The 25,467-nt window shown below is 40.1% G+C and overlaps 1 protein-coding gene across 3 annotated transcripts in view; it reads right to left on the bottom strand.

Annotated features, from left to right (window-relative positions):
• The window catches only part of SPTBN5 (spectrin beta, non-erythrocytic 5), a 104,935-nt gene that overhangs the window by 13,334 nt on the left and 66,134 nt on the right, over window positions 1–25,467 (bottom strand). For 2 of the 3 annotated variants that reach the window (XM_026095820.2, XM_026095819.2), the window contains exons 39-57: window positions 24,878–24,973; window positions 21,956–22,074; window positions 21,275–21,389; window positions 19,267–19,380; window positions 17,609–17,730; window positions 16,815–16,977; window positions 14,750–14,938; window positions 13,613–13,690; window positions 11,978–12,150; window positions 10,829–10,919; window positions 10,010–10,156; window positions 8,310–8,447; window positions 7,330–7,586; window positions 6,969–7,155; window positions 3,828–4,040; window positions 3,242–3,438; window positions 2,416–2,620; window positions 1,467–1,661; window positions 105–260 (exon numbers count right to left, since the gene is read on the bottom strand). In XM_026095820.2, coding sequence (XP_025951605.2) covers window positions 105–260; window positions 1,467–1,661; window positions 2,416–2,620; window positions 3,242–3,438; window positions 3,828–4,040; window positions 6,969–7,155; window positions 7,330–7,586; window positions 8,310–8,447; window positions 10,010–10,156; window positions 10,829–10,919; window positions 11,978–12,150; window positions 13,613–13,690; window positions 14,750–14,938; window positions 16,815–16,977; window positions 17,609–17,730; window positions 19,267–19,380; window positions 21,275–21,389; window positions 21,956–22,074; window positions 24,878–24,973 — 2,955 coding nt within the window. Of the gene's footprint in view, window positions 1–104; window positions 261–1,466; window positions 1,662–2,071; window positions 2,344–2,415; window positions 2,621–3,241; window positions 3,439–3,827; window positions 4,041–6,968; window positions 7,156–7,329; window positions 7,587–8,309; window positions 8,448–10,009; window positions 10,157–10,828; window positions 10,920–11,977; window positions 12,151–13,612; window positions 13,691–14,749; window positions 14,939–16,814; window positions 16,978–17,608; window positions 17,731–19,266; window positions 19,381–21,274; window positions 21,390–21,955; window positions 22,075–24,877; window positions 24,974–25,467 lie in introns of those variants that run through there. The other variant, XM_026095821.2, reaches the window with a different exon arrangement.

Below are 25,467 nucleotides of genomic sequence, written 5' to 3'. Positions count from 1 at the left end.
GTTGGCCTGCAAACGAGGCAGCCCAGAAGATTTCAAAATTTGCAGTAGTCTCTTTTTTTTTTATTTTCATTTTTCTGCCACTGCTTCATGACAGTTCTCTTTACCTCAACTCCCTCAAGCTGGCTGAGAAGTGTCTGTACACCAGGAAGGTCATATCCATAATCTTCGATGTCCACCACCGCCTCTTTCTCCTGCATCCAGCCTTTTACTTCATCCACATCATGATCATACTGATGAACTTGCTGGGCTGCTCTTAGGTTCTGGAATAAAGAAACAATTTACTGGTAATATTATATATCATGTCTGCAGTGTAAAAATAGGCAACCCTAATGTCATATCTTCATGCAGTACAGACTGAACAAGTGGAGGAATGAAACACCTTCCCAATTAAGTGATCTAAAAGAGCTTTCCAACCTAACCTAGTTTCCCCAAGTTCTCTATGTCAATGAAAAGAAACAGATGTCTCTCTAGAGCAATTTATCCCTACCTAAGATGAATGATCAAGATGGAAAGCATGAACTGCTCTTTATAGATACCTCTCTTGAATGTAGAAAGAGTGCTAGAAAGCTTGCTTGGGACAGAGGCCTACATTTCAAACTGTGAAAATAAGCTAAGTTAGGTGAAAATTAGGGTTTCTGAGATGAGAGGATTAAGAGTGTTCTAATAGCATTTTTACATTCAGATTTCACATTAAAAACAATGGTCAAGCATAACTGCTGCTAACACACAATAGTGGGCTTCAGCTACTTCATGGGCAAAATGTCAGTATGTAACAGTAACTGAAAGAATTGAGGACATCCAACATTTTACAGTCTCCTTAAAGCAAACAAACACATTGAGTTCAGTATGTCCTCTCTTCTTTGCATTTCCAAATAGATCTGTGGCTGCAGTTTCACAGGATGAGGTGAGCTGATTTAACAGCCAGCTGCTGCCAAAAGGCTCTTTGCCCTCTACCACCTTATCTCCCATTCTCTTTTCTTTGACTTCAGTTCGCTAACCCAGCAAACAAATCTGGGTAGTTTTTTGCTGGTTTAATGAGCTAAAGTAGTTGAAGAAAGAGTCCAGTCAGTGCCAGAGCTGGGACAAGGGTGGGACTGCACAACCAGGAGTAAAGCAGGAGGGAGGACAGAGTAGAGGAGGAGGGTAAGGAGGATACAGAGAGTGAACCTTCCTCCTGTTAGCTGTCATAAACCATTAGATTGGCTTAGCTTTTCAGGAAACTGCAGGTTGCAGTGAGTTTAGGAAAACAGAATGTCTCTAGGCTGATATGTATCTTTCAAATATAAACCTTGCCAGGTTAAGAAGTGGCTATAAAGAGAACGAGGCCAAGAAAGAAGAGAAAAGAAGGTACTCATCACTCTTACAAACCATGTATTTTAATATCAACAATGCACTGGCTTGAGAAAGAAGGACACAGGAGAATGCAGGGAATTCAGTGCCCCACCAGCTTTCCATGTATTTCCTACCTCTGTCCTTGTTTGGATGGCATGGCATAGTTTCTCCCACATTTCATTGATTTGCTTTGTTCTCTTCTGGATAACTTCCGTCTTGCTGTGGCCCTCTTTATCCAGTTTAGATGCTAATTCATTTAGGGAAAGAACTTTGGAATGTCCCAAAGGTTTCACCTCATTTATGAAATCTTTAAAGTTTTTCTCCAACACCTACAGAATAAAGGAGGGGATGCAGACTTAGATAAAAGAATTTCTGCCTACCCCTTTTACAGAGGCAAAAAGAATCACTTTCTCCCTGCTGTAGAACAAAAAAAGCTACGTATTGCAGACTGTAAGCACAAACCACTTGAAAAACTGAAATGGTCTAGAGTCAGAAGAAAATATCTATTGTTATGATCAGTTAACAACTTAATGCCACAGAGAAACAAATCACCTACATCCTGACAGATGGAGATGTTGCCAAACATAACCAGTTTAGCTTGTCCACATGTGTAGTAGCTTTTGAAAGCATTAATTCGCTGAACTGAGGAGTGGATATTATGAAGTATACCCCTCCGCACAATGTACTCTGAGGAGAAATTCATGCTTGAAATCTGCAGCTCTTCAGCTGCTCGTGTGAATGGTCTATCTTAGTGTTTTCCGCTGACAGTGTTGTAAGACCATGGCCGAATGATTAGGTCTTGACAAGTTAATAATTAGGGACATAAGTGAAGTGTGGTGACCTCACCTTATCCCCAGAAAAAGACAATTTTCTGGTGCACCTACCTTTTCCATTGGAGGATGCTACTTCAGAGACCCCTGCACAAGCAGGCAGAAACCAGTCTCAGTGCCTGCTGCAGAGAGCACTGTTTTGCTAAGTTTGTGCCACTGTAACATGCTTCATTGTCACTAGCTACACAAAAAAATAGAGCAAATATATTTCTGCTTTGCCACACATGACCTTTTTTTTTTTTTTTTTTTTTACCTCAACATCATCCAAGTCCTGCCCATAGTCATCAGACTCTGCCACAGACTGTTTACTGGAAAGCCAGGCTTCCACCAGCTGGAATTCTCTTTCAAACTGATACAGCTGGAATTGGTCGTGCAGACATTTTCTCTGTGTCTCGGCCTTCTGTAGGAGAGACTGATACTCTGCTAGGATCCCCTGGAGCTTTGAAAGTATGGCTGGACTGCAAAGAACAAAAATCAGAAGTATGTCTTTGTCTTACTGTTATTTTTGAACACCATCTTTTCTGACAGGTTGAATTTGCAACACCTTCAAAATACAGAAGAGACCAGATTCCATCATGGGGTGAGTTATGCCAGGGCATGAAAACCAGCCAGTTCAGGAAATTAAAGTGTCTTGCATGAATGGCTGCTCTTTTCATCTCTTTTTCACCAGATATAAAAGCAAATTGGCAATGAAAAGCAATGAAATGTCAAGAATATCAATTTCCATTCCCAAGCACGGTGCTTTCTGAACCTTTATATTAAATGACAACTAGATGACAGTTCCTCGGAATAGACAGGAGACAAAGAAGCTGATCTGCAGTATCTGGCCTGTTGTTGAAAAAACAACAGTCATGAAAAGAATAGAATGATCATCAATTTTTTTAATCATGTTTTTTTTTTGCGGGGAGGGGAAGGGGGGATTGGAGTGTATGATGGTGGTGAAGGAGGGATTGATGTCCCCTGAAGTCATATTTCTGAATGAGCCACCAAACAGCTTCTCAAGGCTGAAGTTCTCAATATTTGCCTTCCTTGGGCATTTCTGTTAGATCTGTAACAGAAGCCTTTTTTCACTTTCCTACCTCTCTGGGTTGCCTTTGTTTATTAAGCTGGTGCCTGTCTCCTTTACTTTCTCAATCCGGGGCCTGAAACCCTCCATGTCCAGCTTGGTGGCTTCAAGTTTACGAAGTAAAGCCTGGGTGGATTCTTCATTCTTCCCATAATCAGAGGTCTCCAAGATGAAGCTCCTCTCTGCCAGCCAGGCCTCCACCTCCAGTAGCTGTATGAAATACGGTGATGAGCATGAACACAGTTGTTCTTTAGGTCACAACAAAGAAAACTGCAAAGCATTGATGCCCAAAGAGAAATAGCAGTGAGAATAGAAAGCATCTAGGGGGCCTGTCTGTAATAAAATCTAGAAGATGTTATTCCAAAAACTACTAATCTCAATAACTAATCCCAGATGTTATGGTTACATGTTTATCCCTCACTGCAGTTCCTAGGGAAAATAACTCTTATTTTTCCACTGTATCCATGTTTACCCGATATAAAAATCAGAACAGTATGAATTTTGCTCCTATCTCAAGACTTCCAGACACTCAGCAATATAGGTATCTGGCCCTTTAAGCAAATAAAGACCAAATGAAAATTTTTCTTGAACATCCTTACCTCAGTAAGGTACTGATGGGCCTCATATGATTGCATGAGCCTCTGTCTCCTCCCCAGAGCCTCTGCCTTCAAGTTTTCTACAGATGTCTCCAGCTCCTTCAGATGTTCCATAATCTTGTGGGAGGCTGAGTGGCCTCCCCTTATCAGTTTCTGTCCTGTACTGAGCACCACTTTGGTCAAAGCATCCCGACTATTTATCTCATTTTCCAAAATCTGGAAAGAGTAAAATGACAAACCAAAAATAAAAGCCATGGAGATTTTTCTACCAGGTAACGTAGTCCTGTATTTCCATTACAGATCTGTTTTCTATTTGCAAAGATGAGTCAGAAGTGCAAAGTCTGAGTGAATACTCAAAATACAGTGGAAGTTTTTTGGGTCAAGGAGCATTTACAGAAATCAAATCTAGCCACAAAGTTCACACCCTGCTGTGTACCCTCCTCAGAGTGTGGAGGGAAGAGATTCTAACCACAAAACTCTTATCAGTAGATACCACTGAAACATACCCACTTTCTTCCACATTTCGCCATGCTTTTTGAATTAAAATGTCTCTAAGGAAGGATAATCAACTCACCTGCTAACCAGTATTTATCCCTTCCCAGCACCATTCTAGGAGATGCAGCTTTGCATAACAACCGTATAACCATTGCAAACACTGTGGGAACACATACTAACAGGCAGGCAAGAACACAATAGCAGGAGAAGCAAACTACTTGAACCCGCTCTCAAAGACTTTCTTCAAAACTAGTTTTTGAAGCCTTGCAGATTTGCTAAACCACAGGCCTACCGCCGTATCCTTGGGTGATCTTTGCCTGGGTGAGCAAGGACCAGGTCTTCGTCTTGGTTCACAGCTAACTAAGCCTGAGCACCTCGTGCACAAAGCAAGCCCCAGCATTTTACAACTGTTCTGTCTATTTATTTTCAGAGCTACGAAACAGGCAGTTTCAGAGTTAGACTGCAGTGCTATCTTATGTAGAAGAGACGCCCTCTGGAGACAGGAGCTGTTCTTTGAACTGAACTATCAGATCACTTGGCTGCAAAAGAGGGGAGCTCTGATTCTAATCTTGCCTTTAACTTCCCCCTATTAATTTCAGGACAGCCACTATGTTGTTGAAAACTGACACTATGTCTGACCCCAGCAAAACAGAATCCAGTGTCAAAGATTATAAAACATCTTGTACTGTGTATTAATTATAAGCTGGCAATGTGAAGAAAACTTTGCAATTGAGCATTTAGGAACTTTAAAAAAAAAAAAAAAAAAAAAAAAAAAAAAAAAAAAAAAAGCATGGAAGGCAGGCAAGGGGAAACACTGTGCTTCCAAACCAAGCAGCTGTGCTTATACTTGTTACATTTGCATGTAAACACATTTTTGCAAGACACAGTAATTTTTTTAGGTTGATACATTTCATGCACAATTACTTTTGTGGTAACAAAACATGGGCTGAATTTTGCAAATCTGGCTAATTAAGACAAACAATAGATGGTGGAGCTAACAGTATATTGAATTATAGACAGATATCTTACCTCTGACATGTTCCCTTGTGAGCCAAAGTTAAAAAAAAAAAAAGTGTAGAGACTCTAGCTACTGAAAGATTCTGAATTCAAAATTTATATTTTAATCCTGCTTCTAGGAGAATAAGAAGAAAAATGGCAGGAAGAACTGGCTTTTGATTCTGCACTGGTATTACAGCCTATGTCCCCAATTTTCACAAATTATTGAAATATTTTGAAATCTGGCCATTTAATACAAAGATCATTGCAGCCTAAAGCAGTATATCCACAGTTCCCTCAGTTATCCCAAATACTTTCTCAGATAAATCCAGCTCAAGCATTCCGTCTTTTCATCAGTCTAATCTACTTCCCTACCTTGTCAATCAGCTCATATTTTTAGGAGTAATTACAGGCATAATAATGTTCATACTTTCAATGATAATGAAAGAAGTCTTTTGTTTTTACTGCCTATTCTCAAAGTCACCAACTGCATCTCAATATTCAGCATATTTACAAATATGAGAAATTACATCAAATACTAAGAAGGTGCTAAGTATTCACAATATTCCCATGGGTCTTACTCAGGACTGTCCTGGAAGATGCATTTAAAACCATTTTATCATTCTTCATTAAGCTGTAAGCACACAGGATAAAACTCCTACTTTTTAAGAGACTTCATCCCTGTCCTAGTATACGACCTATATCGGTCTTGACTTTTTACCCTGAGGACTTTCAGAATTTTTTTGTGAGTTCAGATTTTTATTTCGAGACATGCATCAGATTGCACCAAATATCTGTGCCAAATGTATGTGTATGTACATATATATTCTCACCTTGTAAAATCTTCTGTCTTTCCCAGCCCTATTGCAGATTGCACAGATTTTCTCCAGAGGCATTTGATGTCCCACTTAAATGAGCTGCTGTTTGCTAAAACTAAATACCAAGAGTGTCTGGAAACTTTTAGCAGGAATTCTTTTTTTCTTTCACCTCATGTGTTTGCAAAGGGACAGTGCTTTTTACTCAAAAACAATTAGAAAGGCAGCTGCTGTTTTGTTGGTATTTGAGGTGACACTGTTCCAGGCACTACTGTCTCTAATGGCCCATCTAAACCTTGCAAAATAACTCAGCAGCTATCTTGAAAGCTAATGCTAGAATGAAGGTCGGTTCAAAATCATAATATCCTGTTAACTACCTCCCTCCAGAGTAGGAAGAGATGTTTCTCTGGGAGCTCATCCTGAGACTTCTGAGCAATGAACATGCTTGGATGCACTTAACGAGCTTGAAAGCACATTTTATTAGGACATCTGTTGCCAAAGAAACTACACCAGCATGCACAACAGCTTGTAAAAACCACTTCGTATTGCAGACTCTAGGATTTGAAACTCAGTTGTTTGCAGAAAGCGCTAACGTATCCACAACATATGGTGTGCTACTTAGAGCATTGCAGTGATAAGCAGCATGGAGTCCCTGGTGTTGCCAAGTCATGGACACATCCTATAGAAAAATTTCATAAATATCAGACCAGAATAAGAGTTATTCCTGGCATCATGACTTCTGTTAGCCAAAGCACAGCAGATGAGGTTTGCCAGACAAGTGAATTCCATGTTCTCTCTTTGGTTCTAAAGACCAAGAATGGTTTTCACATTACATTACCTGGTGCTTTTCTTGTAGACTCTCAACAGTTGCTAGGGATTGGCCATAATCCCTGGAGGAAGCCAATGGGAGTTTCTCACGAACCCAGGCCAACTCCTCATCAACATCTCGGAAGAACTGGTACTGAAGTCTGCTTGCCTCCAAACTCCCACGTCTCTCCTGCAGTGGATCACGTAGACTTTTGTATCTGCAGATTTTAAAGGGAATCCAATGAGGACAACAGCTTGATAGTGAACTAATACAAAATGTTTTTTTTCAAAATGATGTGGAAAAGAAAAAGAAATAAAAGAGCATGTAGGGAATAAAAAGGCTGAGAAAAATAGGATAAAAATGGCAGGAGACAGGCCAGGCACTCACACACCTCTGCATCAGCTGATCTACTCTGTCTTCAAGCTCATCAGCAAGGAAATGCTTTTCCTGCTGAAATTCCTGAGCTGTGGTCACAAGCTCTTGCAGCCGCTCCCTATGGCCAGCGATATCTTCCTCCAGTTCCTTTTGTTTCTTCAGATGACTGTTCAAAACCACCAGATCATTGCTACTATATGGTGCCTTTAGCTCATTTTCCACATCTTCCAACCATTTCTCCATATCCTCCACACTCCGCTGGAAATGAAGGGCCTGGGGACAAGCAGAAAGAAAAGGTCAATTAAATCTTTAGGATATATTATATAATATAAAATCTCAGCCACCTTCAAGAATGATTACACACACACAGTGCAGGGAAACTTTCCAGTGCTCAATGACCTCTCCCCAGGTGTGATGGTGATACAAATGAAGAAGAGAATACGGTCAGAGCAAACCCAGGAACAGATGCAGAGAACATCTAAGCTAATCTTACTTAGGTTGCACAAATATTACTGATGGACACAATACTTTAAAAGGAAGCCATTTTGAAAGGGGAGCTTTATTTTATACCTACAAGGTGTCTGATTGCTGATGTAGAACTCACAAGGAGGAAAGTCATGTGACTGGGAAGAGCTAGAAGAATGGAAAGCAGCTGTGGGCTTCTTTCTCACTTGTGTTAGAGAAAAGATGCCACTGGGACAGATCCAGAGAGTTGATAGATGCAGTGAGTTCCCCTCAGTATCCCTCTCTGGAACCCTGACTCTAAAGCAGCTGCAGAAAGCACAAGGAAACACACTACAAATCATTTTCCTTCCCAGTTCTCCCACTAGTTCCATTCAACCAGTTCATGCTTAGTAATTTCTTTGCTCTAATGGTCTTGAGAAATGAAGTCTGACTGTATTAAGTGACACACTAGTAGATGGGACTGTGCATCAAGGCAGCCATAATATCTCTGGAAATGACACCAAGTCCCAACCACTGGCATCTCTCTATTACCTTGTACGCATCTTGCAGCTTGGCCCGTTTATCCTGGCAGCTTGCTAGCAGTTCATCCCATAGCTCTTCCATTTCTTGCAGTCTGGACTGAATGGCCTCAGGGGCATAGTGCCTCTCACGGAGCATCTTCTCCCCTTCCTACAGCAAGGAGAATTGTCAGAGCTTTCTTCCTTTGCTGAATATATGAGAATATATCACATTTGCCTCAAGAACAAATTCTATTGACATTGCTAGGCAAAGGGTCAGCTGCAGCCATCGCTTCCCGACATAACATGAGAAGGCTGCACAGACAGAGGAAAATGGAAAAAGGCAAAATGCTTATTGAAATTATGGCAGAGACTGATTTTCCTGTATTTCTGGCCTCTAAAGCTATTTGAAATATTACAAAAACCAATATTAGAGGACATTTAAAGGTTAAAGAGAATCTTCACTATGAAATAGCTGCATCACCTAAAAACTGGCAGTCAAGTCTAGTTTGCAAGCACTGTTATTTCTATGATATATCCCATATTCTGTGATCACTGTTTGAGATTGTTCAGCTACCTATCCTTTTCTATTCCCTTCCCTGCATGTTAAAAGAGGTTTTACTATATCATACAATGGTACCTTTGTATCACTGTATGATATAGTAAAAGTCTATCTGCATTTCTAATCCCTGACCTACAGATGCTTGACAAGTTGGCTGAAAAAGAGGTGGAGAAGGCACAGCAAGAGACTTTTCCATCAGGCAGAGGATCCTTAAGCTGGGACAAAATTTGCTTTAGAAAGCTACGCTGAGCTATTCCTATATTATGCAATGAGGGAGAGGAGGCATAGCAAGAGAAGGATGCTAAACCAGAATAGCATATATGAATTTTCTTCTAAAAATCAATTCCCAAGAACATCCCCAAAGACAAAGACAAGGCAGAAAGAAATAATGAGATTGTGCAAACAACTCTTTAAAAGCATGTTAGTACGGAGAGAGTTGTAACTCCACCCTTAATTGTCCTGTTGTGTCTGCACTGTTTCTGAAAACAATGGCTTCTACATCACTGGATGCAGGTAAATCTGAGGAGAAGCCCTGTCTTTAATGCTCAGTTACCTATTGCAAAATACAGATAGTAAGCATCGTGCTGAGAATAAGTTTCAGAAACATGTAACAGTCTGTCCTTCCAAACCAATCATCTGATCACAGCTTCTTCCAAGTATCTGACAAAGCTTGTCAGACTTCCCTCATATCTCTCCTACTAGCATGTCTCTGCAAAGGCAACACTTGAAAGCTCATCTTGACACCTTTCGTAGGATACATCTTATCTGACTTGTTGAAACTATGCATCTAGTCACCTGGTTCCCTTTAGGAAAAAAACAGGTATACCTCCAAAGTGTGATTCACCCTAAAGGGAAGTGTCTAAAATCAGTGGAATGGATCATTCTTTGGAAGCAACCATCTTTTTCCATTCTACACACAACAAATATAGACTGCAAGCTCACATTGGACCCCAAGAGACAAGCTGAAAGAATCCCATGCCTTTTATCTAGGGTACAGAAAGTTCTTGATGGATTAAAGAAGTAAGCTTCCAAACCCCCTTAGAGGTAAATAAAGTGAGCAATATCAGAGAGGGGGACAATGATCTCCCTTGCTTGTTTGAGATCTTTTTGACTCAGACTGTCTTCAGTCTCTCATGGCAGTTTTCAAGCTCTGCCAGCCCAGCTTCTCTCACAGATTTGATGGAGTCCAGGCGATTTCTATTGGCCATGATCTCCGCTTGAAAAGTCTGGTGCTTCTGTAGTTTGGTCTGCAGGTTGCTTGGATCCTTCCAGCTGTCATCTTGGGCAATACTATTCTTCTCATTGATCCAAGCAGCCACCTTTGGGGAGGAAAGGACAGAAGCAGACAAAAATTCAGAGTTCCTTCAGCTCCAATCTTCCAGGCTCTCTTCTAATATGTATATCACACAGGACTAGTTAGTAGGGACAAAAATTAGTTGTCCTTCTGAGATTCTGCTTTCCTAAGGTCCTTATGTCTTTCATAATGAGATCATCCCTACACCTTTGTTTATGAGCACTGCCAGCTGGAAAGGAGGCTGCATCCATGAGATAGTCTCTATGCAGAGTGAGTGAGTGAGTGAGAGTGTGAGTGTGTGTGTGAGTGTGTGTGTAGGCGCCTATGGGGGAAAAAGGGCAATTGTATCCATATTTCTAACCCCACCATCAGTATCTCATAGGAAAAGGATTAGTTTGCCATTGCCCATTAATTTTCAAATGGTGGAACATCCTCTTTTAATGTATCTATTTCTTCTGCATTGTGCTGCGGTCTGAGGAGAATATCAGAATTAGACCTTTCATTTAGACACTAGAGGGAAACTCTGACTTTAAGCTGAAAAAGATCCCTTCTCTCTTATCCGTATCTTTTCCAATCTCATCTCATTCCAGACTCTGTTCTTTAATTTTTCTCCTAGTAAATCCCTTCAGGGATTCAGACCTATGCATCACAGTATGTTTTAAGAAACCAGAACACTATGAATCCAATGTAATTGTACCTCAAAGGAATTCCTCAGCAACCTCTGCAGAAGCCTTGATTCCTCTAGCAGACGTCTGCGAGCAGCAGCATTCTCCAGCAGTTTCTCTTTCCTGAATTGAAGACAAACGTGTGAAGTAAAAACCACAGAGTGGATTAGTTAGGATATCGGTTTTCAGATTTCATCTCTAAAAGCCACATGATCTAACCCTTCATTTCTAGGAGACAGTTGTTCATGATATGCAGTCTTCCATGATTCAGACTGCCAGAGAAAATGCTCAGGACACTGTAGGAAGGACTATTTGCAGACGGTTATGTTTAAAGTGTGCACTGTATATGTAATATCTGCCTCTAAGAATCACCATTAGTGCCTTTCAGAGGCAATGGAAAATAAACTTAGCATGTTTCTGTATGGAAAGTCTGTGGTTATAAGGGTATATTTGACATTGTTATTGTCTGATAAACCAAAGCTACACCATCCTCTCATCTTTCTCCCAAATATGGACCTTCAGCACTTTATTCAGTTTTAATACAAGAATGAGATAGTTTGATGAGATTAATAAATTCATGTTTTCTTTCATATAAAGAATCTCTAAGGACTTTGTAAATTTTACACATTGCTTTTGCTCTACCAGAGCACTGAATGTAACTGCCTCTGCTTTCAGCATTTAAGAGGAATAATATGAAACATGCTTGGAGAAATAAAATAATTCACATGGAAGGGCAAGATCTGTTCAGAAAGAACTGTAAATGCCCTAATGGAGAACTTGAACAGGGCTTTAAGGTCAATTCCCTCAGAGCAGTGAAAAAGCAGTAAAGTAGCAAATTACCTTTCCTGATGATATTTAATGACAATGAAGTATTTACTGGCACTGTGAGCTTCTGTGGGTTGTTTGAAGTACAGTCCCTAAAGCCAGGCTAGGATAAAGAATTACAGGAAAACTGCCTTTTTCCTGAATCCCGTCCTCCATTTAACTGTACTTCGGAAACCTCCTAATGAAATATTGACTAGACTCAAGCCAATTTGGCAGGACCACAGTGTGAACTGCAATGCTAAATAAATACAAACCAGTTTATGGTTCTCTTAAAACAGTCAAAGACTTTAGAGCACATGAGGAGAAGTTTCATTGCAAAAGAAATGGGGGGCAGACATGGGAAGTGTTGACTTTACCTCCTCAGAATGGCCTGGCATCTGTTGGTGATGTTGTCTGAGTCATAGTGCTTGTTTTCTGTTAGCTGCTGAGCAAATGAAGCCATCTCATCAATTTTCTCCATCTGAGCTTCCAGGGCTTTCTCAAACTGCATGTGTTTCCGCTGTAGGCTCTCCACACTAGACACTGAGTCCTGGACAAAATTCAACAAAGGGAAGCTACTTTTAGTTGCAGTTATTCCATTCACCACACGGATAATCCAGAAGCTAAATGGCATTTACCCCACATTTGTAAGCCATCAAGAAAATTTACTGGCCTTTGAAATTTATTGGAATTGAACCTGAGACTTGGGGCTTAAATAATGTTCTATGCATGGTCTGAGGCCATTAATTCAGAGTCAGAACTGAACAAACTGCTGGATGCTCAGCTTCTTCTGCTGACTGTTGTGCTACAAACAGCATCTCGTGCTTCTCAGGAGATAAAGCCGATCTCCTCCTAATCATAAATCAATCTTGTGACAGATGCTATTTTGGAAGCAAATATGGGATGCCAAAAAGAGATCAGGGTTAAATGAACAAATATATCACAGAAAGAGGTTAAAAGTAGAGCCTCAGTTTCAATCCATGGAATTTGGAAGAGCTCAGATCCAGATCTGAACTTGAGGACTGGAGCCTGCCATTAGTTAATCTCAAGCGAAACATGGAATCTGACTTCTTGTAATGTTTGTGACTCCAATTTAATGACTCAGAGCTCTCTTTTCAGCACCCCTTTGCACTTTTAATTTCAGAATCAGAAGTGTCAAAATGTTATTTGAATAAATTGTGTTTTCCTACTGTTCTAGAGGGAGCTGTAAAGCTCCTGAAGAAGCTCATCCTCTCAAAAGTTTCATATCAAATGGATTACAAAACAGTTAAACAGCTGGATGTTTACATGAACCACTGGAATAAAAAGTACTCACGGAGCATGTTCTGTGCATTGCTGAACTAAAAATGACTGGAAAATGGGTGTCTCAAGTCTCTCATACTTTAGTGGAGGGGCTGTGAATACATACCTCCAGGCTGAAAGTTACTGAGACAGACACCAGCTGCTAGCATTAGTACCATTCGTACCAATTATGTCTACACTGAACTCAGAGATGCAATTGTAGTTCCTGTGGAGACAGTGGGGTGAGATTTAAGACTGCTTGCGTACTACCTATACAAATTGCAGTGTAAGCTAACCAGAGTGTATATCCAGCATCCTGCATGGCTTTTGCAGTCTGTGCATCAGTCATTGCTTCAAGTTTTTGCAGTGTTACTGGTACCTGAGGTAGCTAATTTTAAGCTATATTGAATATGTCAGCAGTGACAGCAATGCTGACTTGCACACTGCTGGTAATCTTACTTGGGTCAGATATGACCAGTTAGAGATGCAGTCTCAGTTTCCCGCTGTAATAGGAGTAGTTGGAATGTTTCATTACACTTGGGGCTGAGAAACTTATCCTATCTGTGTAAAGTATCAAGGAAAGAAATCTGATCCTAAACTGTCAACAAGGCAGAGCAGTAACTTTGGAGGGAGAAGGATTGCAGGAAGGTTCAGAGCACATCATCATACTTCACAGCTCCCCGTCCTCCAGACTGACTACTGGGAATATTGTCATTTCTCTGCATACCTACCCCTAAGTCCTCATTGGCGAGGAAGGCCTCTTTGCTGCTGAGCCAGCTCTCGGTCTGTTCCACATAGCCATAGAATTTCTGTGTGGGGAGAAAAAGCAGACCTAAGTGTGCTGTAAAGTAGAAGCAGTCAGACTTGGGCAGAGCGTGCTGAAAAATACTTAGTTAACTTTCTGGGCTATTGCAAAAATTAATCAGATAGCAGTGGGTGACAATAAGCATTAGAGACTGCAACAGCTATATACATAACTATAAATATTGTAGCTTTCTCCTTTACAAATATGACTATTTCTTTTCATCTCAGGCTAATAATGTAGACAGATTTCTATACTCTAATCTTAAAACTATGAGTAGTACCTTTACATTGAGAGTGCTGTGTAAGGTAGTGGCCAATGAAAGAGATGGTAATGTTGCCTGAAATAAGTAGAATGTAATACATAAAGAAGAATGGAAGCAGTGCTTACAATATGGTTTAAGTTCTTATATATATATGAATTTTTTTAGAAGGGTCTAGTGGCACCAGCTGTTATTTCAGGTACGTGACACTCCCCATTATAAGATCTCTGTTTCAGTTATTAGTAACTTTTGCCAACAAGCCATTTGGGCAGAAATTTTGTAAATGGGCTGTTTCAGGCAAGTATTTCTGGAAAACTTCAGGCAAAATGGTTCTAATGTTAGAAGAAAGTCAGGAAAAAATACTTTATTTTGTCCATGAAACATTTTTCTTCAGATTATTTCTTTAAAATGTATGCCTGCCTCCATGTTTTGGTGGTGAGGGTTTGGAATTTGGTAGGGCAGTGGATTTCCATTTCAAGGATGTGCCTTTTGCCAGCTGCATGAAGGTTTGTGTGAATTTTGCCAAGATCTATAGCCTTTGAAAGACATAAAAGCACATATTCCACAGAAACTTCTTTGAAGTAAAGATACAATTTCTAAAGGTCTTGCCATCATTGAACATACTCAGCCTTCACTATGCCTTCTGGAAATCACTGAAATATGTGTTACGCCCTGCGTATTATTAGCACATCTTTTGTTATACCATCCTCACTTGATGGTAATTCAATCTTTTCAATCTGCTGTCTATACTGAGAAGAGTTATCAGTGGGATGCACATTCTCCATTGAATGCCTTTTTACTCACCTGTAAATCTTGAGCCTCGAATAATTTTAAATATTGCTCCTGCCATGCTTGGATCAATTCAGACCAGGCTTGCTGTAGTCTGGAGAGGGACTGATGAATCTCAGGAGTTGCATAGTGACCAGAGTTGGCAAGTTTCTGACCATAGTTACTGAGAGAGTTGAATCTTTCCACTCGTGCTTCAATCTCCTCCTAAAATATATTAGTAAGGTTGATGTCAAAGGTTTATGGAATGCCAACTATTCAGGATACAGGCCTTAAGGGGGAGAATATGGACATTAACTTTCCAACACTAATATTTGTATGGAAAATCATTCATCTTTGAGCTATGGTACTGAAAGAGCATAGAATTGTCTGAGAAAGGAAATGTGGGCAATAAATGACTTTATTGCTCTAGGAACAACTGGTCTCCTACAAATCAAAATTGAGATTCAATTAGGAACAGAATGGAAAATTAGATTAAATTAACATGGTTTCAAACATCCACAATACTGTATTCCCCATCTTCCAACAGGAAAGGTGGTTCTTATAAAATGAACAGTGCCTAGAATTTTTCCTCTCCTGCAAAATATTAGATTATTGCATTAAAGACATTATTTTACTTTATTCCTGGGGTTAAAATGAAATATATTAAACTTTCTCTTCTTGTCCGAGGAAAAGATTCAGCTATGTCTATATATTGAATCCTTGAGGTAAAAACATTACAAGCAACTGTTAGTCCTGCAAACTGAATGTGGAATTCCTAATGTAAACCATTTGAAAATAAAAAATAACTCTACACTGAAATAACAATGTGCGTTAACCATCCCAAAACTATGGCATGGGCTACTAAATGTTTCAAATTAGCACTGTTGTTTTTAGGGTTTATTCTTTATTTGGGTTGGCCAATCTTAGCTAACACATCTGTAAGAAGATAGCCACTTTGCTTTTTATTCAGATTAGCACCTTGTGTTTAATTCTAGACTCTCCTAAGGACTTTGGTTTGTGCCACTAGCCTGAATGAAAAAATAATCCATCTTGTCTTATCTATAACTTTAGTTTAGTGAACATACTGCAAAAGAACACATTTCCTGGATTCCTCCTCCTCTGTATGACTGTCTCCTTAGCTAATAGATACTCTCTTCCTTTGCTAATAGATACTAAAGGCCTAGATCTTGCCACTTTCAAAACTGGAGTATAACTGTGGTTTGGGGCATTTCTGTTGTAGCAAAGAATTATTAGTATGGTTGAGTAAGTGTGTGACATGAAAGAGCATTGTTAAAACAGAAGACTGAAAGAGGAGGGGACGTGAGGTGCTAGATATTAAATTCAGGTCTAGAACATAACAAACTATTTGTACTAGTAATGGGACCAAACAGCACGGGATTTTCATGCTTGATATTATTAATAATTTTGGGAACATGTCTTTTAGAAAAGGTAATATAACTGCAAAGAAAAAATAACAGTAGGATGAAGTGCATAATGCTGGATAGAAAGTAAAATGGTAATATAGGTCTTTTTTCTGAAGTTAATTAACAATATCACTCCTTTTAGAAAATTCACCAAAAACATTAGCCAAATTAGCCACCAAAAGAATGTGTGGTAATTCGTACTGGGATATGAAGTGTTTCAGCAATGAATGTATAATACCACCGAATGGTAATTTAGTGTCCTGTGTGAAAAAAATTGCTGGTTTTATTTTCCTCCCAGGCAAACGGAGTTAAATGGCAAAAGCTAGCCCAAAGCTAGCATTGACTAGCATGCTTTTTGGCAACCTGAGCAAGTAGATCAGCATTAAGTATGTTTTGAGGCAGGATCAGTATTTTTACCTGCGGAGTTGGACGGAAGTACAGGTGAGAAGTAATGCAGCTTTCTGGGACTTTTTGCAGAGGCATGAACTGCCAAACAGCCCATGGGATAGGTTTCTGTCAATACCTAGGTGACTTCTGTTCCTAGCATGTTACTGAAAACAGTTTGTTCATCATGTTATTGACAGGTGCATGCAGCAAGGTCCTGCTGTGTCTTCAGCAAGTAATTCCCATGGGAAAGTCCACCAGGATATTCAACTGGAAGCAACAATGATACTTGCCTTTCTCCCCTGATGTTCCTCAATCATGCTTTCTGCTTCATTTGGGCTTTTAGGAAGCCCTGCCACTTCCATTGAGCCTCTGATGTTTTGGGTCCAGTCTAGCATCTCCTTCACCTCAAAATTAAACTTCTGCAACTGATATGAGGCCGCCAGCTTTTCTTTCCTGCCACAGAATGTGCAGTTTAGCATTAGCCAACGCAAATTTGCCTAGCTTCCTTTCCCTCCCCATTTCCAGAGAAAGGTGTCCTAGGAGAAGCTGAATGGCATAAGTGAATTTGAGTCTGCTAGCTTTCCCTTACAGCTCCGTACAGTCTTCACGTTTAAATCAAAATCACAAGAGATACATGCTGTGTTGCAGGCAACATGCTTACCTTATTCTCTATATTGGTTCATTAGGACAAGAACTGTAAATCCTTCATAGCAATTGCCTCCAGCAACTATTCCAGCTCAGGCTTAAGCCTTTGCTGTTTGGGAAAAACTCAAGAAAAGAATATTCTATAACAATCCAAAAATAAGTCTTGCATGTAGGGTTCATGACAGATTTCATCTGATAGTCTGGAGGCATTTTAGTAACACTATTTAGTGGAATAAGCTAAAAATGAATTGAATCGCTTTTCCTGAAATCACGTCTGTGGAAATTTTGTTGTACCAAGTCATCCGTGTTACAATGCAGGTGTCTTAGCTGCCTGGGTAAGATTTTGTAAAGGATCCTCAAAGAATTTTGGAAAGTTTTGTGACCCCAGGGAGCAGCTTTGCTCCTGATGAGAGATGTTCAGACCACTAGAAGTCTTTACCTTTGTTTGGCCTGCCCCTGGAGTCGTAGCCAGTTGTTTTTCATCTCATGTTGCTTCATAGTCAGTTTGTCATTTATGGATGGATTCCTTGTGGAAAGGCGGAAAGATTCCAATTCCAATGGCTGGGAAGAGATTTATAGTAGAGTGACTTTAGGCCAAATGGTTATATTCATTCCTGAGTTTGCCTTCAAGGACAAGTAGTTCCCTTTAAGATCCCAGTTTTCAAAACTGGGTACTTAGATTACAACAAAATATACAAAAGGACTTGTTTAATGCACAAAAGATACATATGTATTTGCAAGAAACTGTCCACATGCAGAAGCAGATGTGTGTGTTGCTTTGCATACACAAATGTTAATTTACAATTAAGACAACAGTTTTGCAGAGTGGGGACAAACACAGAACAAAATGCTGATTATAACCTCTATTAGCCTGAACTAAGATGGGTAATGAGAGCCATGGAGATATGGCAGTACAGAGGAGCAATCAGACTTGTCTTTCAGCATAGGACTGGAAACTCCTTTGTTTCGGCTTCATAGAACAGCAGCTCCAAAACACAACTTTCAATGTCAACTTCTTGTTGATACTGTTTTCTTTAACACAACCTGGTAAACAGACACTCACCAATTCAGGTTTATAGTTGTTATCTTTCTTCTGTAACTCCATCAAGTTGATGAAAATGAAGAATTTTAATTATGTAGAAAGAAGAATGTCCCAGGCTGGTTTTAACCCATAAGAAACTATGGATATTATACTTTTGACATTATTTGTAGCAGCATAAAAAACCCCCCAAAACTTTGCTCATCTTCCTGTTTCCATGCAGCACTCCCCCATATAGCCTTGCTAATTCTATCTGTGGAATGCTGAATAGTAATCGCCCACTTTTCATATAAAAAATATGAGAGTTAGCTAACAAAGTCACAAGGTGTGAAGATATCAGCTGTTGCGTACTACTGTGAAAGAAAAAGTTTAGAGGAAGTTTGCAAAAATATGTTCTATATGAAAAACCTTAATACTCTGGTCAACAGTGAAAATGGTGAAAAGATGTCATGGGATTTCTGCTACTGCAGTTCAGCTGAAAACATTTAAAAATATGCAATTACATAGGAGCTCAGACCCATATTTAATGCTCATATTAAATCATGCAAACTGGCCACTTTACAAAAACAAGAGCTGATTAGGGAATGATAACCTAAGATTTTCTATTCTGATGACTATATCCAAAAAACATATGCACTGCAGTTTAGGTCTAAATAGAGCTAAAGTCAACATTTTGGTACATGTCAGTACAGAAAATGGGGGAAAGATTGAGAATTAAATTTGGATTCCACACTTTCCAAGAGATACAGGACAGTATAATCCAGCACGTAGATGAGCGCCGGAAAAACAACTAACGTTAAAAAAGGACTTCTTTTCTTAGATTTGGTCCATCAGGAAGAGAACATTTCATACAATAAATTAGGATTAAGTGGCATAGGATAAAGACTTACAATATTTTACTGAGAAGAAACCTGCATGCTGTACTATACCTGCTGCATTCTCATTGCAGTGCAGTTCAGGCTGATGAATCTGAAGGGTTGTGTTGAATTTTACATCATATTTCCAAGAAGCAAAAATGAACATTGTTATAGTATCCTCTGTGTAGCCCCACTTCTTACCTCCATTTTGGACTTAATAACGCTGATTTCTCTCTCCATCTCTTCATGCCTTCGAATTAGGTTTTCCACACTTTCCACATCTTTCCCATAATCCAATGCTTGTATTAATACACTCTGAAGGGGTAAGAGGGAGGTGCAAATGGCAAAGATGGCAAAAAGCAAAAGGATCATATCTCAATTCTTTCAAATTATCCCCTTCTCCCCTTCTTTTTTAATTGCCTTCTTAAATTTCAACAGGGCACCTTATGTTTGCACTGTTTACAGAGATGGAACAAGACTTCACAACCCTTTAAACAGTTTCAATCCTCCTTTACTTGGGGTGCCTCTGGGCATTCACATGTAAAACATAAAGGCAGGAATGCTTCCCTGCATTTCTCAGTCCTTCTCCTCTCTTTTTTTCTCTAGACCAAAATAGCCAAATATTTCTGATTCTATTGTTGTGTAGAAATTTGCAAGAGTATGCGTTTCATGAAAACATGGAAAAAAATTGACCCTTAACATTCTACCAGAAATAAAATCCTGGACAATTAAGAAGTACATTAGTAAAAGTTGTTATAAAAGCATTCAAACTACTAGTTTGTAAGCTGAAGTACCCCACTGTATGTTTGCCTACTGACTTATTATTCAAATATATAGCACATAGTTATGTGCATGAAACAATTAGCTTTTATGTAGCATTTTTCTTCTATTCACCTCAATAGCAAAAACAAGGACAAGCATTTCTATCTGCATTTTCTGATGGAGAAAATGAAATATAATGAGATTTTTATATAACTTTTCATAGTTACATATTTAATGTGTGTACATGTCACAGCTCGGTAACAGGGAGAGATACCCAAGCTAGCACTGAAGGAACTAGCTTTCAATTTGGAACACTACTATAATGATAGAAGTTGCTATATTCTATCTAAGTAGGTAATTCATTCATAAAAAGCTTTACGGTAGCTCAGCTAACCAGCTTTTGGTCTTCAGAACTGACTTAGATATCTCTGCTCAGCATTGACTCAAGGAGATGTACCCTTGCACCAGCAACACAGCAGGAAATAGACCCCACTCTCAGCTTCTTAGATCTGCATCCTGCTCACTGCACCTTCTTGTGTTTCTTCCCTGTGGAAGGATTTACAAGACCACATGCCGATGTCTATAACGCAGAGACGCCACTGCTCAATTAGCTACCTAGTTCCCTTTATCATCAATGGAAAGAAGGAGACACTGTTGGAGAATGATTCATTGCACCTTCAAGAGGACATTTGAAACAGGTTGGACGCACTGAGAAGTACCTATTTCTTTCCACCAGTCAGTGCGAAAGAAGGCCATGGATGACTATTTTGGATATAGCATTTAGTCACGAAGGTAAAAAGTACTATTTAATTGGAGCTATCATTTGACTAGAGAATATTTATTAGAATCATTGAATCATAAAAGAAATGTGATTCTCTGGAAGTCATGTAGTCCAGCCCCTGCTTAAAGTAGGACCATCTTAGATCAGGTTGCTCAGGGCTCAGTTCAGTTGAGATTTGAACATTATCAAGGATGGACACTCCATAGTCTTTCTGGGTAGCCTCTTCCAGTGTTTGATCACTCTCAGTTTGATTTTCTTTTTCCATTTACATCTAATTGGAACTTCTCTTATTGCAACTTGTGTCTAACTGACTATTCTTTCACTGTGAGCCTCTGAGAAGGGTCTGTCTTCATCTTCTCTGTAACCTCCCATTAGATAGTTAAAAATAGCACCCCCCTCTTATTGCAAACCTAATCTAAAATTTCTGAAAATACATTTCAAAATTACATTTTTAACCATGGATGCCTTAGAGCTGGTAATCTGTGAAGTGTTTTGATGATATTTTAGGCACCCTGCAAAATCAGTACATAGAAATTATCAAAAGTCACTGCTGGATACTCTCTAGCCATTAGGCTGCCTGGGTTCAACATCTGTTGCTAAAAGAGAACCTGGATGAATGGTAAAGTACGTTTCCTCATGTCCATCAATAAAAACGTGAGGACTCACCTTCTCACTAATTCTTTCTGTGATGTCATCAATTTCCCTGATTAAGGCATGAACTTCTAGGGCTCCTTCCAACTTCTTTCTGTATGCATTCAGGTTACCATGGAAACTGTTCCACCTGTTATTGAAAAGAACATTTTAGAGGTGAGGACTTCCACAAATGAGTTTCATGACACTCAAGACTAAGTAAAAAGACTGGATTTCTGAGCTACCTTGTGCACTGATCCCCACTACCCCATAACAGAGAGACTTCACATAGGCAAAGCATTAGCCTGACAAAATAAATATCCAGCCATCTGGATATATCTATTCTAAGTCTAGACTTTGGAATCTTTAACACTCTGCTGTGAATTAGTAGCAGTAAGATGAACTTCATCAGGATGACTACATGGACAGACATAAGTGCCTTAGCTTTGCGACTGCAGTCTGCGAAGTGCTGCAACACAGCATATTCACCTCAAAGGCTAGAAACGTGACCTAATACAGCATGACCTGCTGTATTAGAAAACCTTCTGTCTAACTGCTAAGTGTCTTGAAAGGCAACTCCATTGCCTGATATTTCGTAGCCATGATGTTAAAGGAGAAAGTATGTGTTGGAACTCCTTCTCTTAACCCAGCCCACTTCAGAGATTTAATCTTCCCTTCCTGTTTTTGCTTCACACAGAAGCTTTAAGACGTACTCACTTCTCATTGAGCTGCTTCCGGCGCTGATATATTGTCTTTGTTTCTTCCTTGTTCTGTCTCTCCAGTCTCATGGCCAGGACATTGATAGCCTTAATGTGTGCATCATCCACTGTCATCTCCTGTAAAGTGAGAAAAGGAGCAAAGGTTTGTGTTCAAAATGCTTGCCGAGCTTTTCACTGAGACAAGAAAAGCAACAATAACAACAACAAAGCAAGTGTTACGCCCCACTACCAAAAACTTCAGACACGTTTGTTCTGCTATCATGCTGTTATCGGTGCCAGATGAGAAGAGAGTAGAGGTTAGAGAGAATATTAATGGCGATAGATACAAAGATGATCTAGGTCTAGACAAGGACCCTTAGAGCTTCCTATCTAATCCAAGCATTCCAGCAGGGGCTCAGTTGTTGAGGAAACACAGGAGCAGCTGCTACTTGTGTAAGTGGCTGCTGTGGAACAGCTGATGTGTGGCAGATTGTTCCTCTGTCAAAAAGGCAGTGGCTTGTGGCTCCTGGGCCTACTCACTGTTTTTCCAGATAGGCTGCTGCCCAGAAGTGCCTTCTGTGCTGTGGACAACAGGATTAAAATCTATATAGCCTTGAGAAACCCAGACAATCCATAAATCTGGTTGCAAGATATGTCATTACTTATTCTTCTAAAGCAGTATCATAATATCTTAAAAGGTATGCTAAACCTCTGAGACGGTTTCCTTCCCATGTACCAGTGTACCATAGAAAGGAAAATATTTGCACATAGCACATATAATTTGGACTATAGTGGAATAGTTGTTCTTTTGGAGCATGACTGACGGCCAACACTGAACACTGTTCCAGGATTCAAAAACATTCTCTATTTTTGCGAGACCAGTAAATCGCACACTTAGGAGAGAAACATCAATCACTGGTGTAGCCAAAGCACAGCTGCAAGATGCCAGCACACTGTTAATAGCAGCACTGACTCCATCTGTATTTTATTTATACTATGTCCATACCAAAATGCACGTTTCCATATGTACTTTACTATTATACACAGCTGTAAAGTAAACAAGAAAAAGCAGCAGACAGTAAGATATTACTTGAACAGAAACCCTGCAGTCTCCTCCTCTGGGAACTAGCAGCACCATGTCAAAGACTATGAATAGAAAACTGGCAGCCATTAATGCAGGATGGTTGCTCCCTATCCTGATCTCGTATTTGTCCAGTGCGGAAACCTAGACTGGATGGATGCCCATGCTGTGTGAGGGCCAGCCTGTTTCTGTTTGTAGCACTCTGTGACGTACTGGATAACTATGCACCAGCTATAAGGGTATCACAGTCCCATCCTTCCTCTGTAGGAGTCATGTGAGAGTGGTACAGGAGCAGTGGCTAGAAGCTGACAGTATGCATGGCCAAGAGTTTCCTGTGGCACATGCACCACCTAAGGTCTACCTTAGTTTATGGTAAGAGTTTTGTTCAGACTTACACTGACTGGGACACTGTGTTGTTTCTGTCTCTTTCTCCATCTTTCTGTTGGGCTACGACAAGCTGTAGCAGAGCCCTTACTCCATCCCTTAGCTCACGGCTCAGCTGGTGACTGAAGGGTCTCTTCACTTCACTGATTCCCTGGTGCTGAAGTTTGATTAATTTGTCTCTCTGTCCTGATTCAGTGCTAATGCACTGTCACAGGAAATCCTGTGGGGCTCTGGAAAAGGAAATCCAGGGTATTTTCCTCCAGGCATCTCTATGCTATTATTCTGCATAGAAGAGGATTGCTTTCTGCTGCCATTAGGCAACAAAAAGAAAAGATGGGAGCTGTCATAACAGGAACTGGCAACAAGAGAGAATAGAGAGTAAAGAGAGTATCAGAAGTTAACACTGGAGTAAACTCTAATGTTACTCAGTAATGTCACTCACTGAGTCCCAATACACCTGTTTCCAGACCTTCATCACAGTTTCCAGGCTAGCGAATCATCACAGCAATCTTTCCTATGTGACACTGGGACCCATTTGTCCACATCAGTATCAGTTCATACAAAAGGAGAGGACAAGGAACTGCTGCAAATGTGTCCCCTCGATGGATGGTGTTACAGCTCTCAGTGGCAGGAGCTGAAGCATGTCACTAGCAGACCTCTGTCATGGCAGGGCCTGCTCCACAGTGCTCCCAAGGTTTGGCACCCAGGTTAGCACATCCCGCTGGGGGCAAGAGAGGCAGCTGGTGCAACTCACCACCACAAAGGAGGCTCAAATCCAGCACAGAAATACAAACTGTGCAGCTGCCTGTCACATTGCTGCTGTCTGAAGTATAAACTATTGCTGTATTGTACTAAATGCCAGATTATTAATGTTATGATTCATGACCGGCCACAGGGACTGTATCAACAAAGGCCCTACAAGATTTATATTTCATTTGCATGAAGGAGTATGAAAAACTTGTCTGTTGCTCATGATGAGGGGAAGGGAGAAACATAGGAGGGAAAGGGATAGAGAGGTCAACTTTTTTGAAGAGTTTATCCATAGAAGGTCTATATCAACTTGCAGATTCAAAGAAACTCAGCTGAAACAAACATTTTTAATCCACTTTTGGGTGGAAGTCACTGTGGCTTGCAGACTTCATAAGCCAAACTGGAAGTTTGCTCACTTAAGTCTGAACTTAATTCAGGCATACACACCCAGCTTTTCAGCCATGTCATGCAATCTGAATTTTCGGGTTGCATCAGAAGTGCCTGACAGCTTTGTTCAGACATCATCAAAGCAGAAGGCACAATGACAGCCAACAATAGCTATTTTAATAGCTTACAAAATGGCAATGCTTCCAACCCTCCCGACCTTTCATCCCCTCAGGATACTGAACGATATTTGCTATGTGGATATGCTGCTGGGCTGAAAAGTTAAATACTGCTTCTAGTCACACAAGGGATGTAGAAACAGGCATGGAAAACACCTCTTACCCCTGATGCTGCTCCACGGAACTCATTCAGCTTTTTCATGAGCTGCAGGCAGTGTTCATAGTCATTTCCCACATCGCCTATGTTAATCATAACTTCCTGGGGAAAGAAGCATCCGACAGGCAAATATTTAGTCTAAGAGTACAAGCACACAACATTCCCCAATGAGTATGCTGATGCAGCAAAAGGGATTCCCCTCTGTTCACCATGACCCACCAGCTCTGTGATGTTCTGCCTTTGTAAATAACCATCTTAGAGATTCTGAAGTAGTCTCTTCTGATCTTTAAATAACTATGAGCTGCATTCCCAGCTCCCCTTCCAATCTAAAACTGATCGCCAAACGTAGCCACTGCATGAAAACTTAGTGGAAAAAGTGATTTTTTTTCATTATTAGAAAGAGAAATTTTCAGATTTGATACAAAATGAGGGTCAAAGCCGGTTGCCAAATGCTTGAAGTCTTTTTCATTCTAGTTTGCTTTCATTTCTCTGTTTCAATAGGGACATGCATGAGAACACCACCAATAATCACAGTTTCTTTATCTGCACTTTTTGAATGACAAGATGTGCTAATACTGTCCAATCAGCTCTGGCAT

The sequence above is a fragment of the Dromaius novaehollandiae genome, chromosome 5, assembly GCF_036370855.1.
Source record: "Dromaius novaehollandiae isolate bDroNov1 chromosome 5, bDroNov1.hap1, whole genome shotgun sequence".
Taxonomy (NCBI): domain Eukaryota; kingdom Metazoa; phylum Chordata; class Aves; order Casuariiformes; family Dromaiidae; genus Dromaius; species Dromaius novaehollandiae.
Note: the sequence above shows the minus strand (reverse complement) of the source record. Positions and strands in the feature narration are given on the sequence as shown.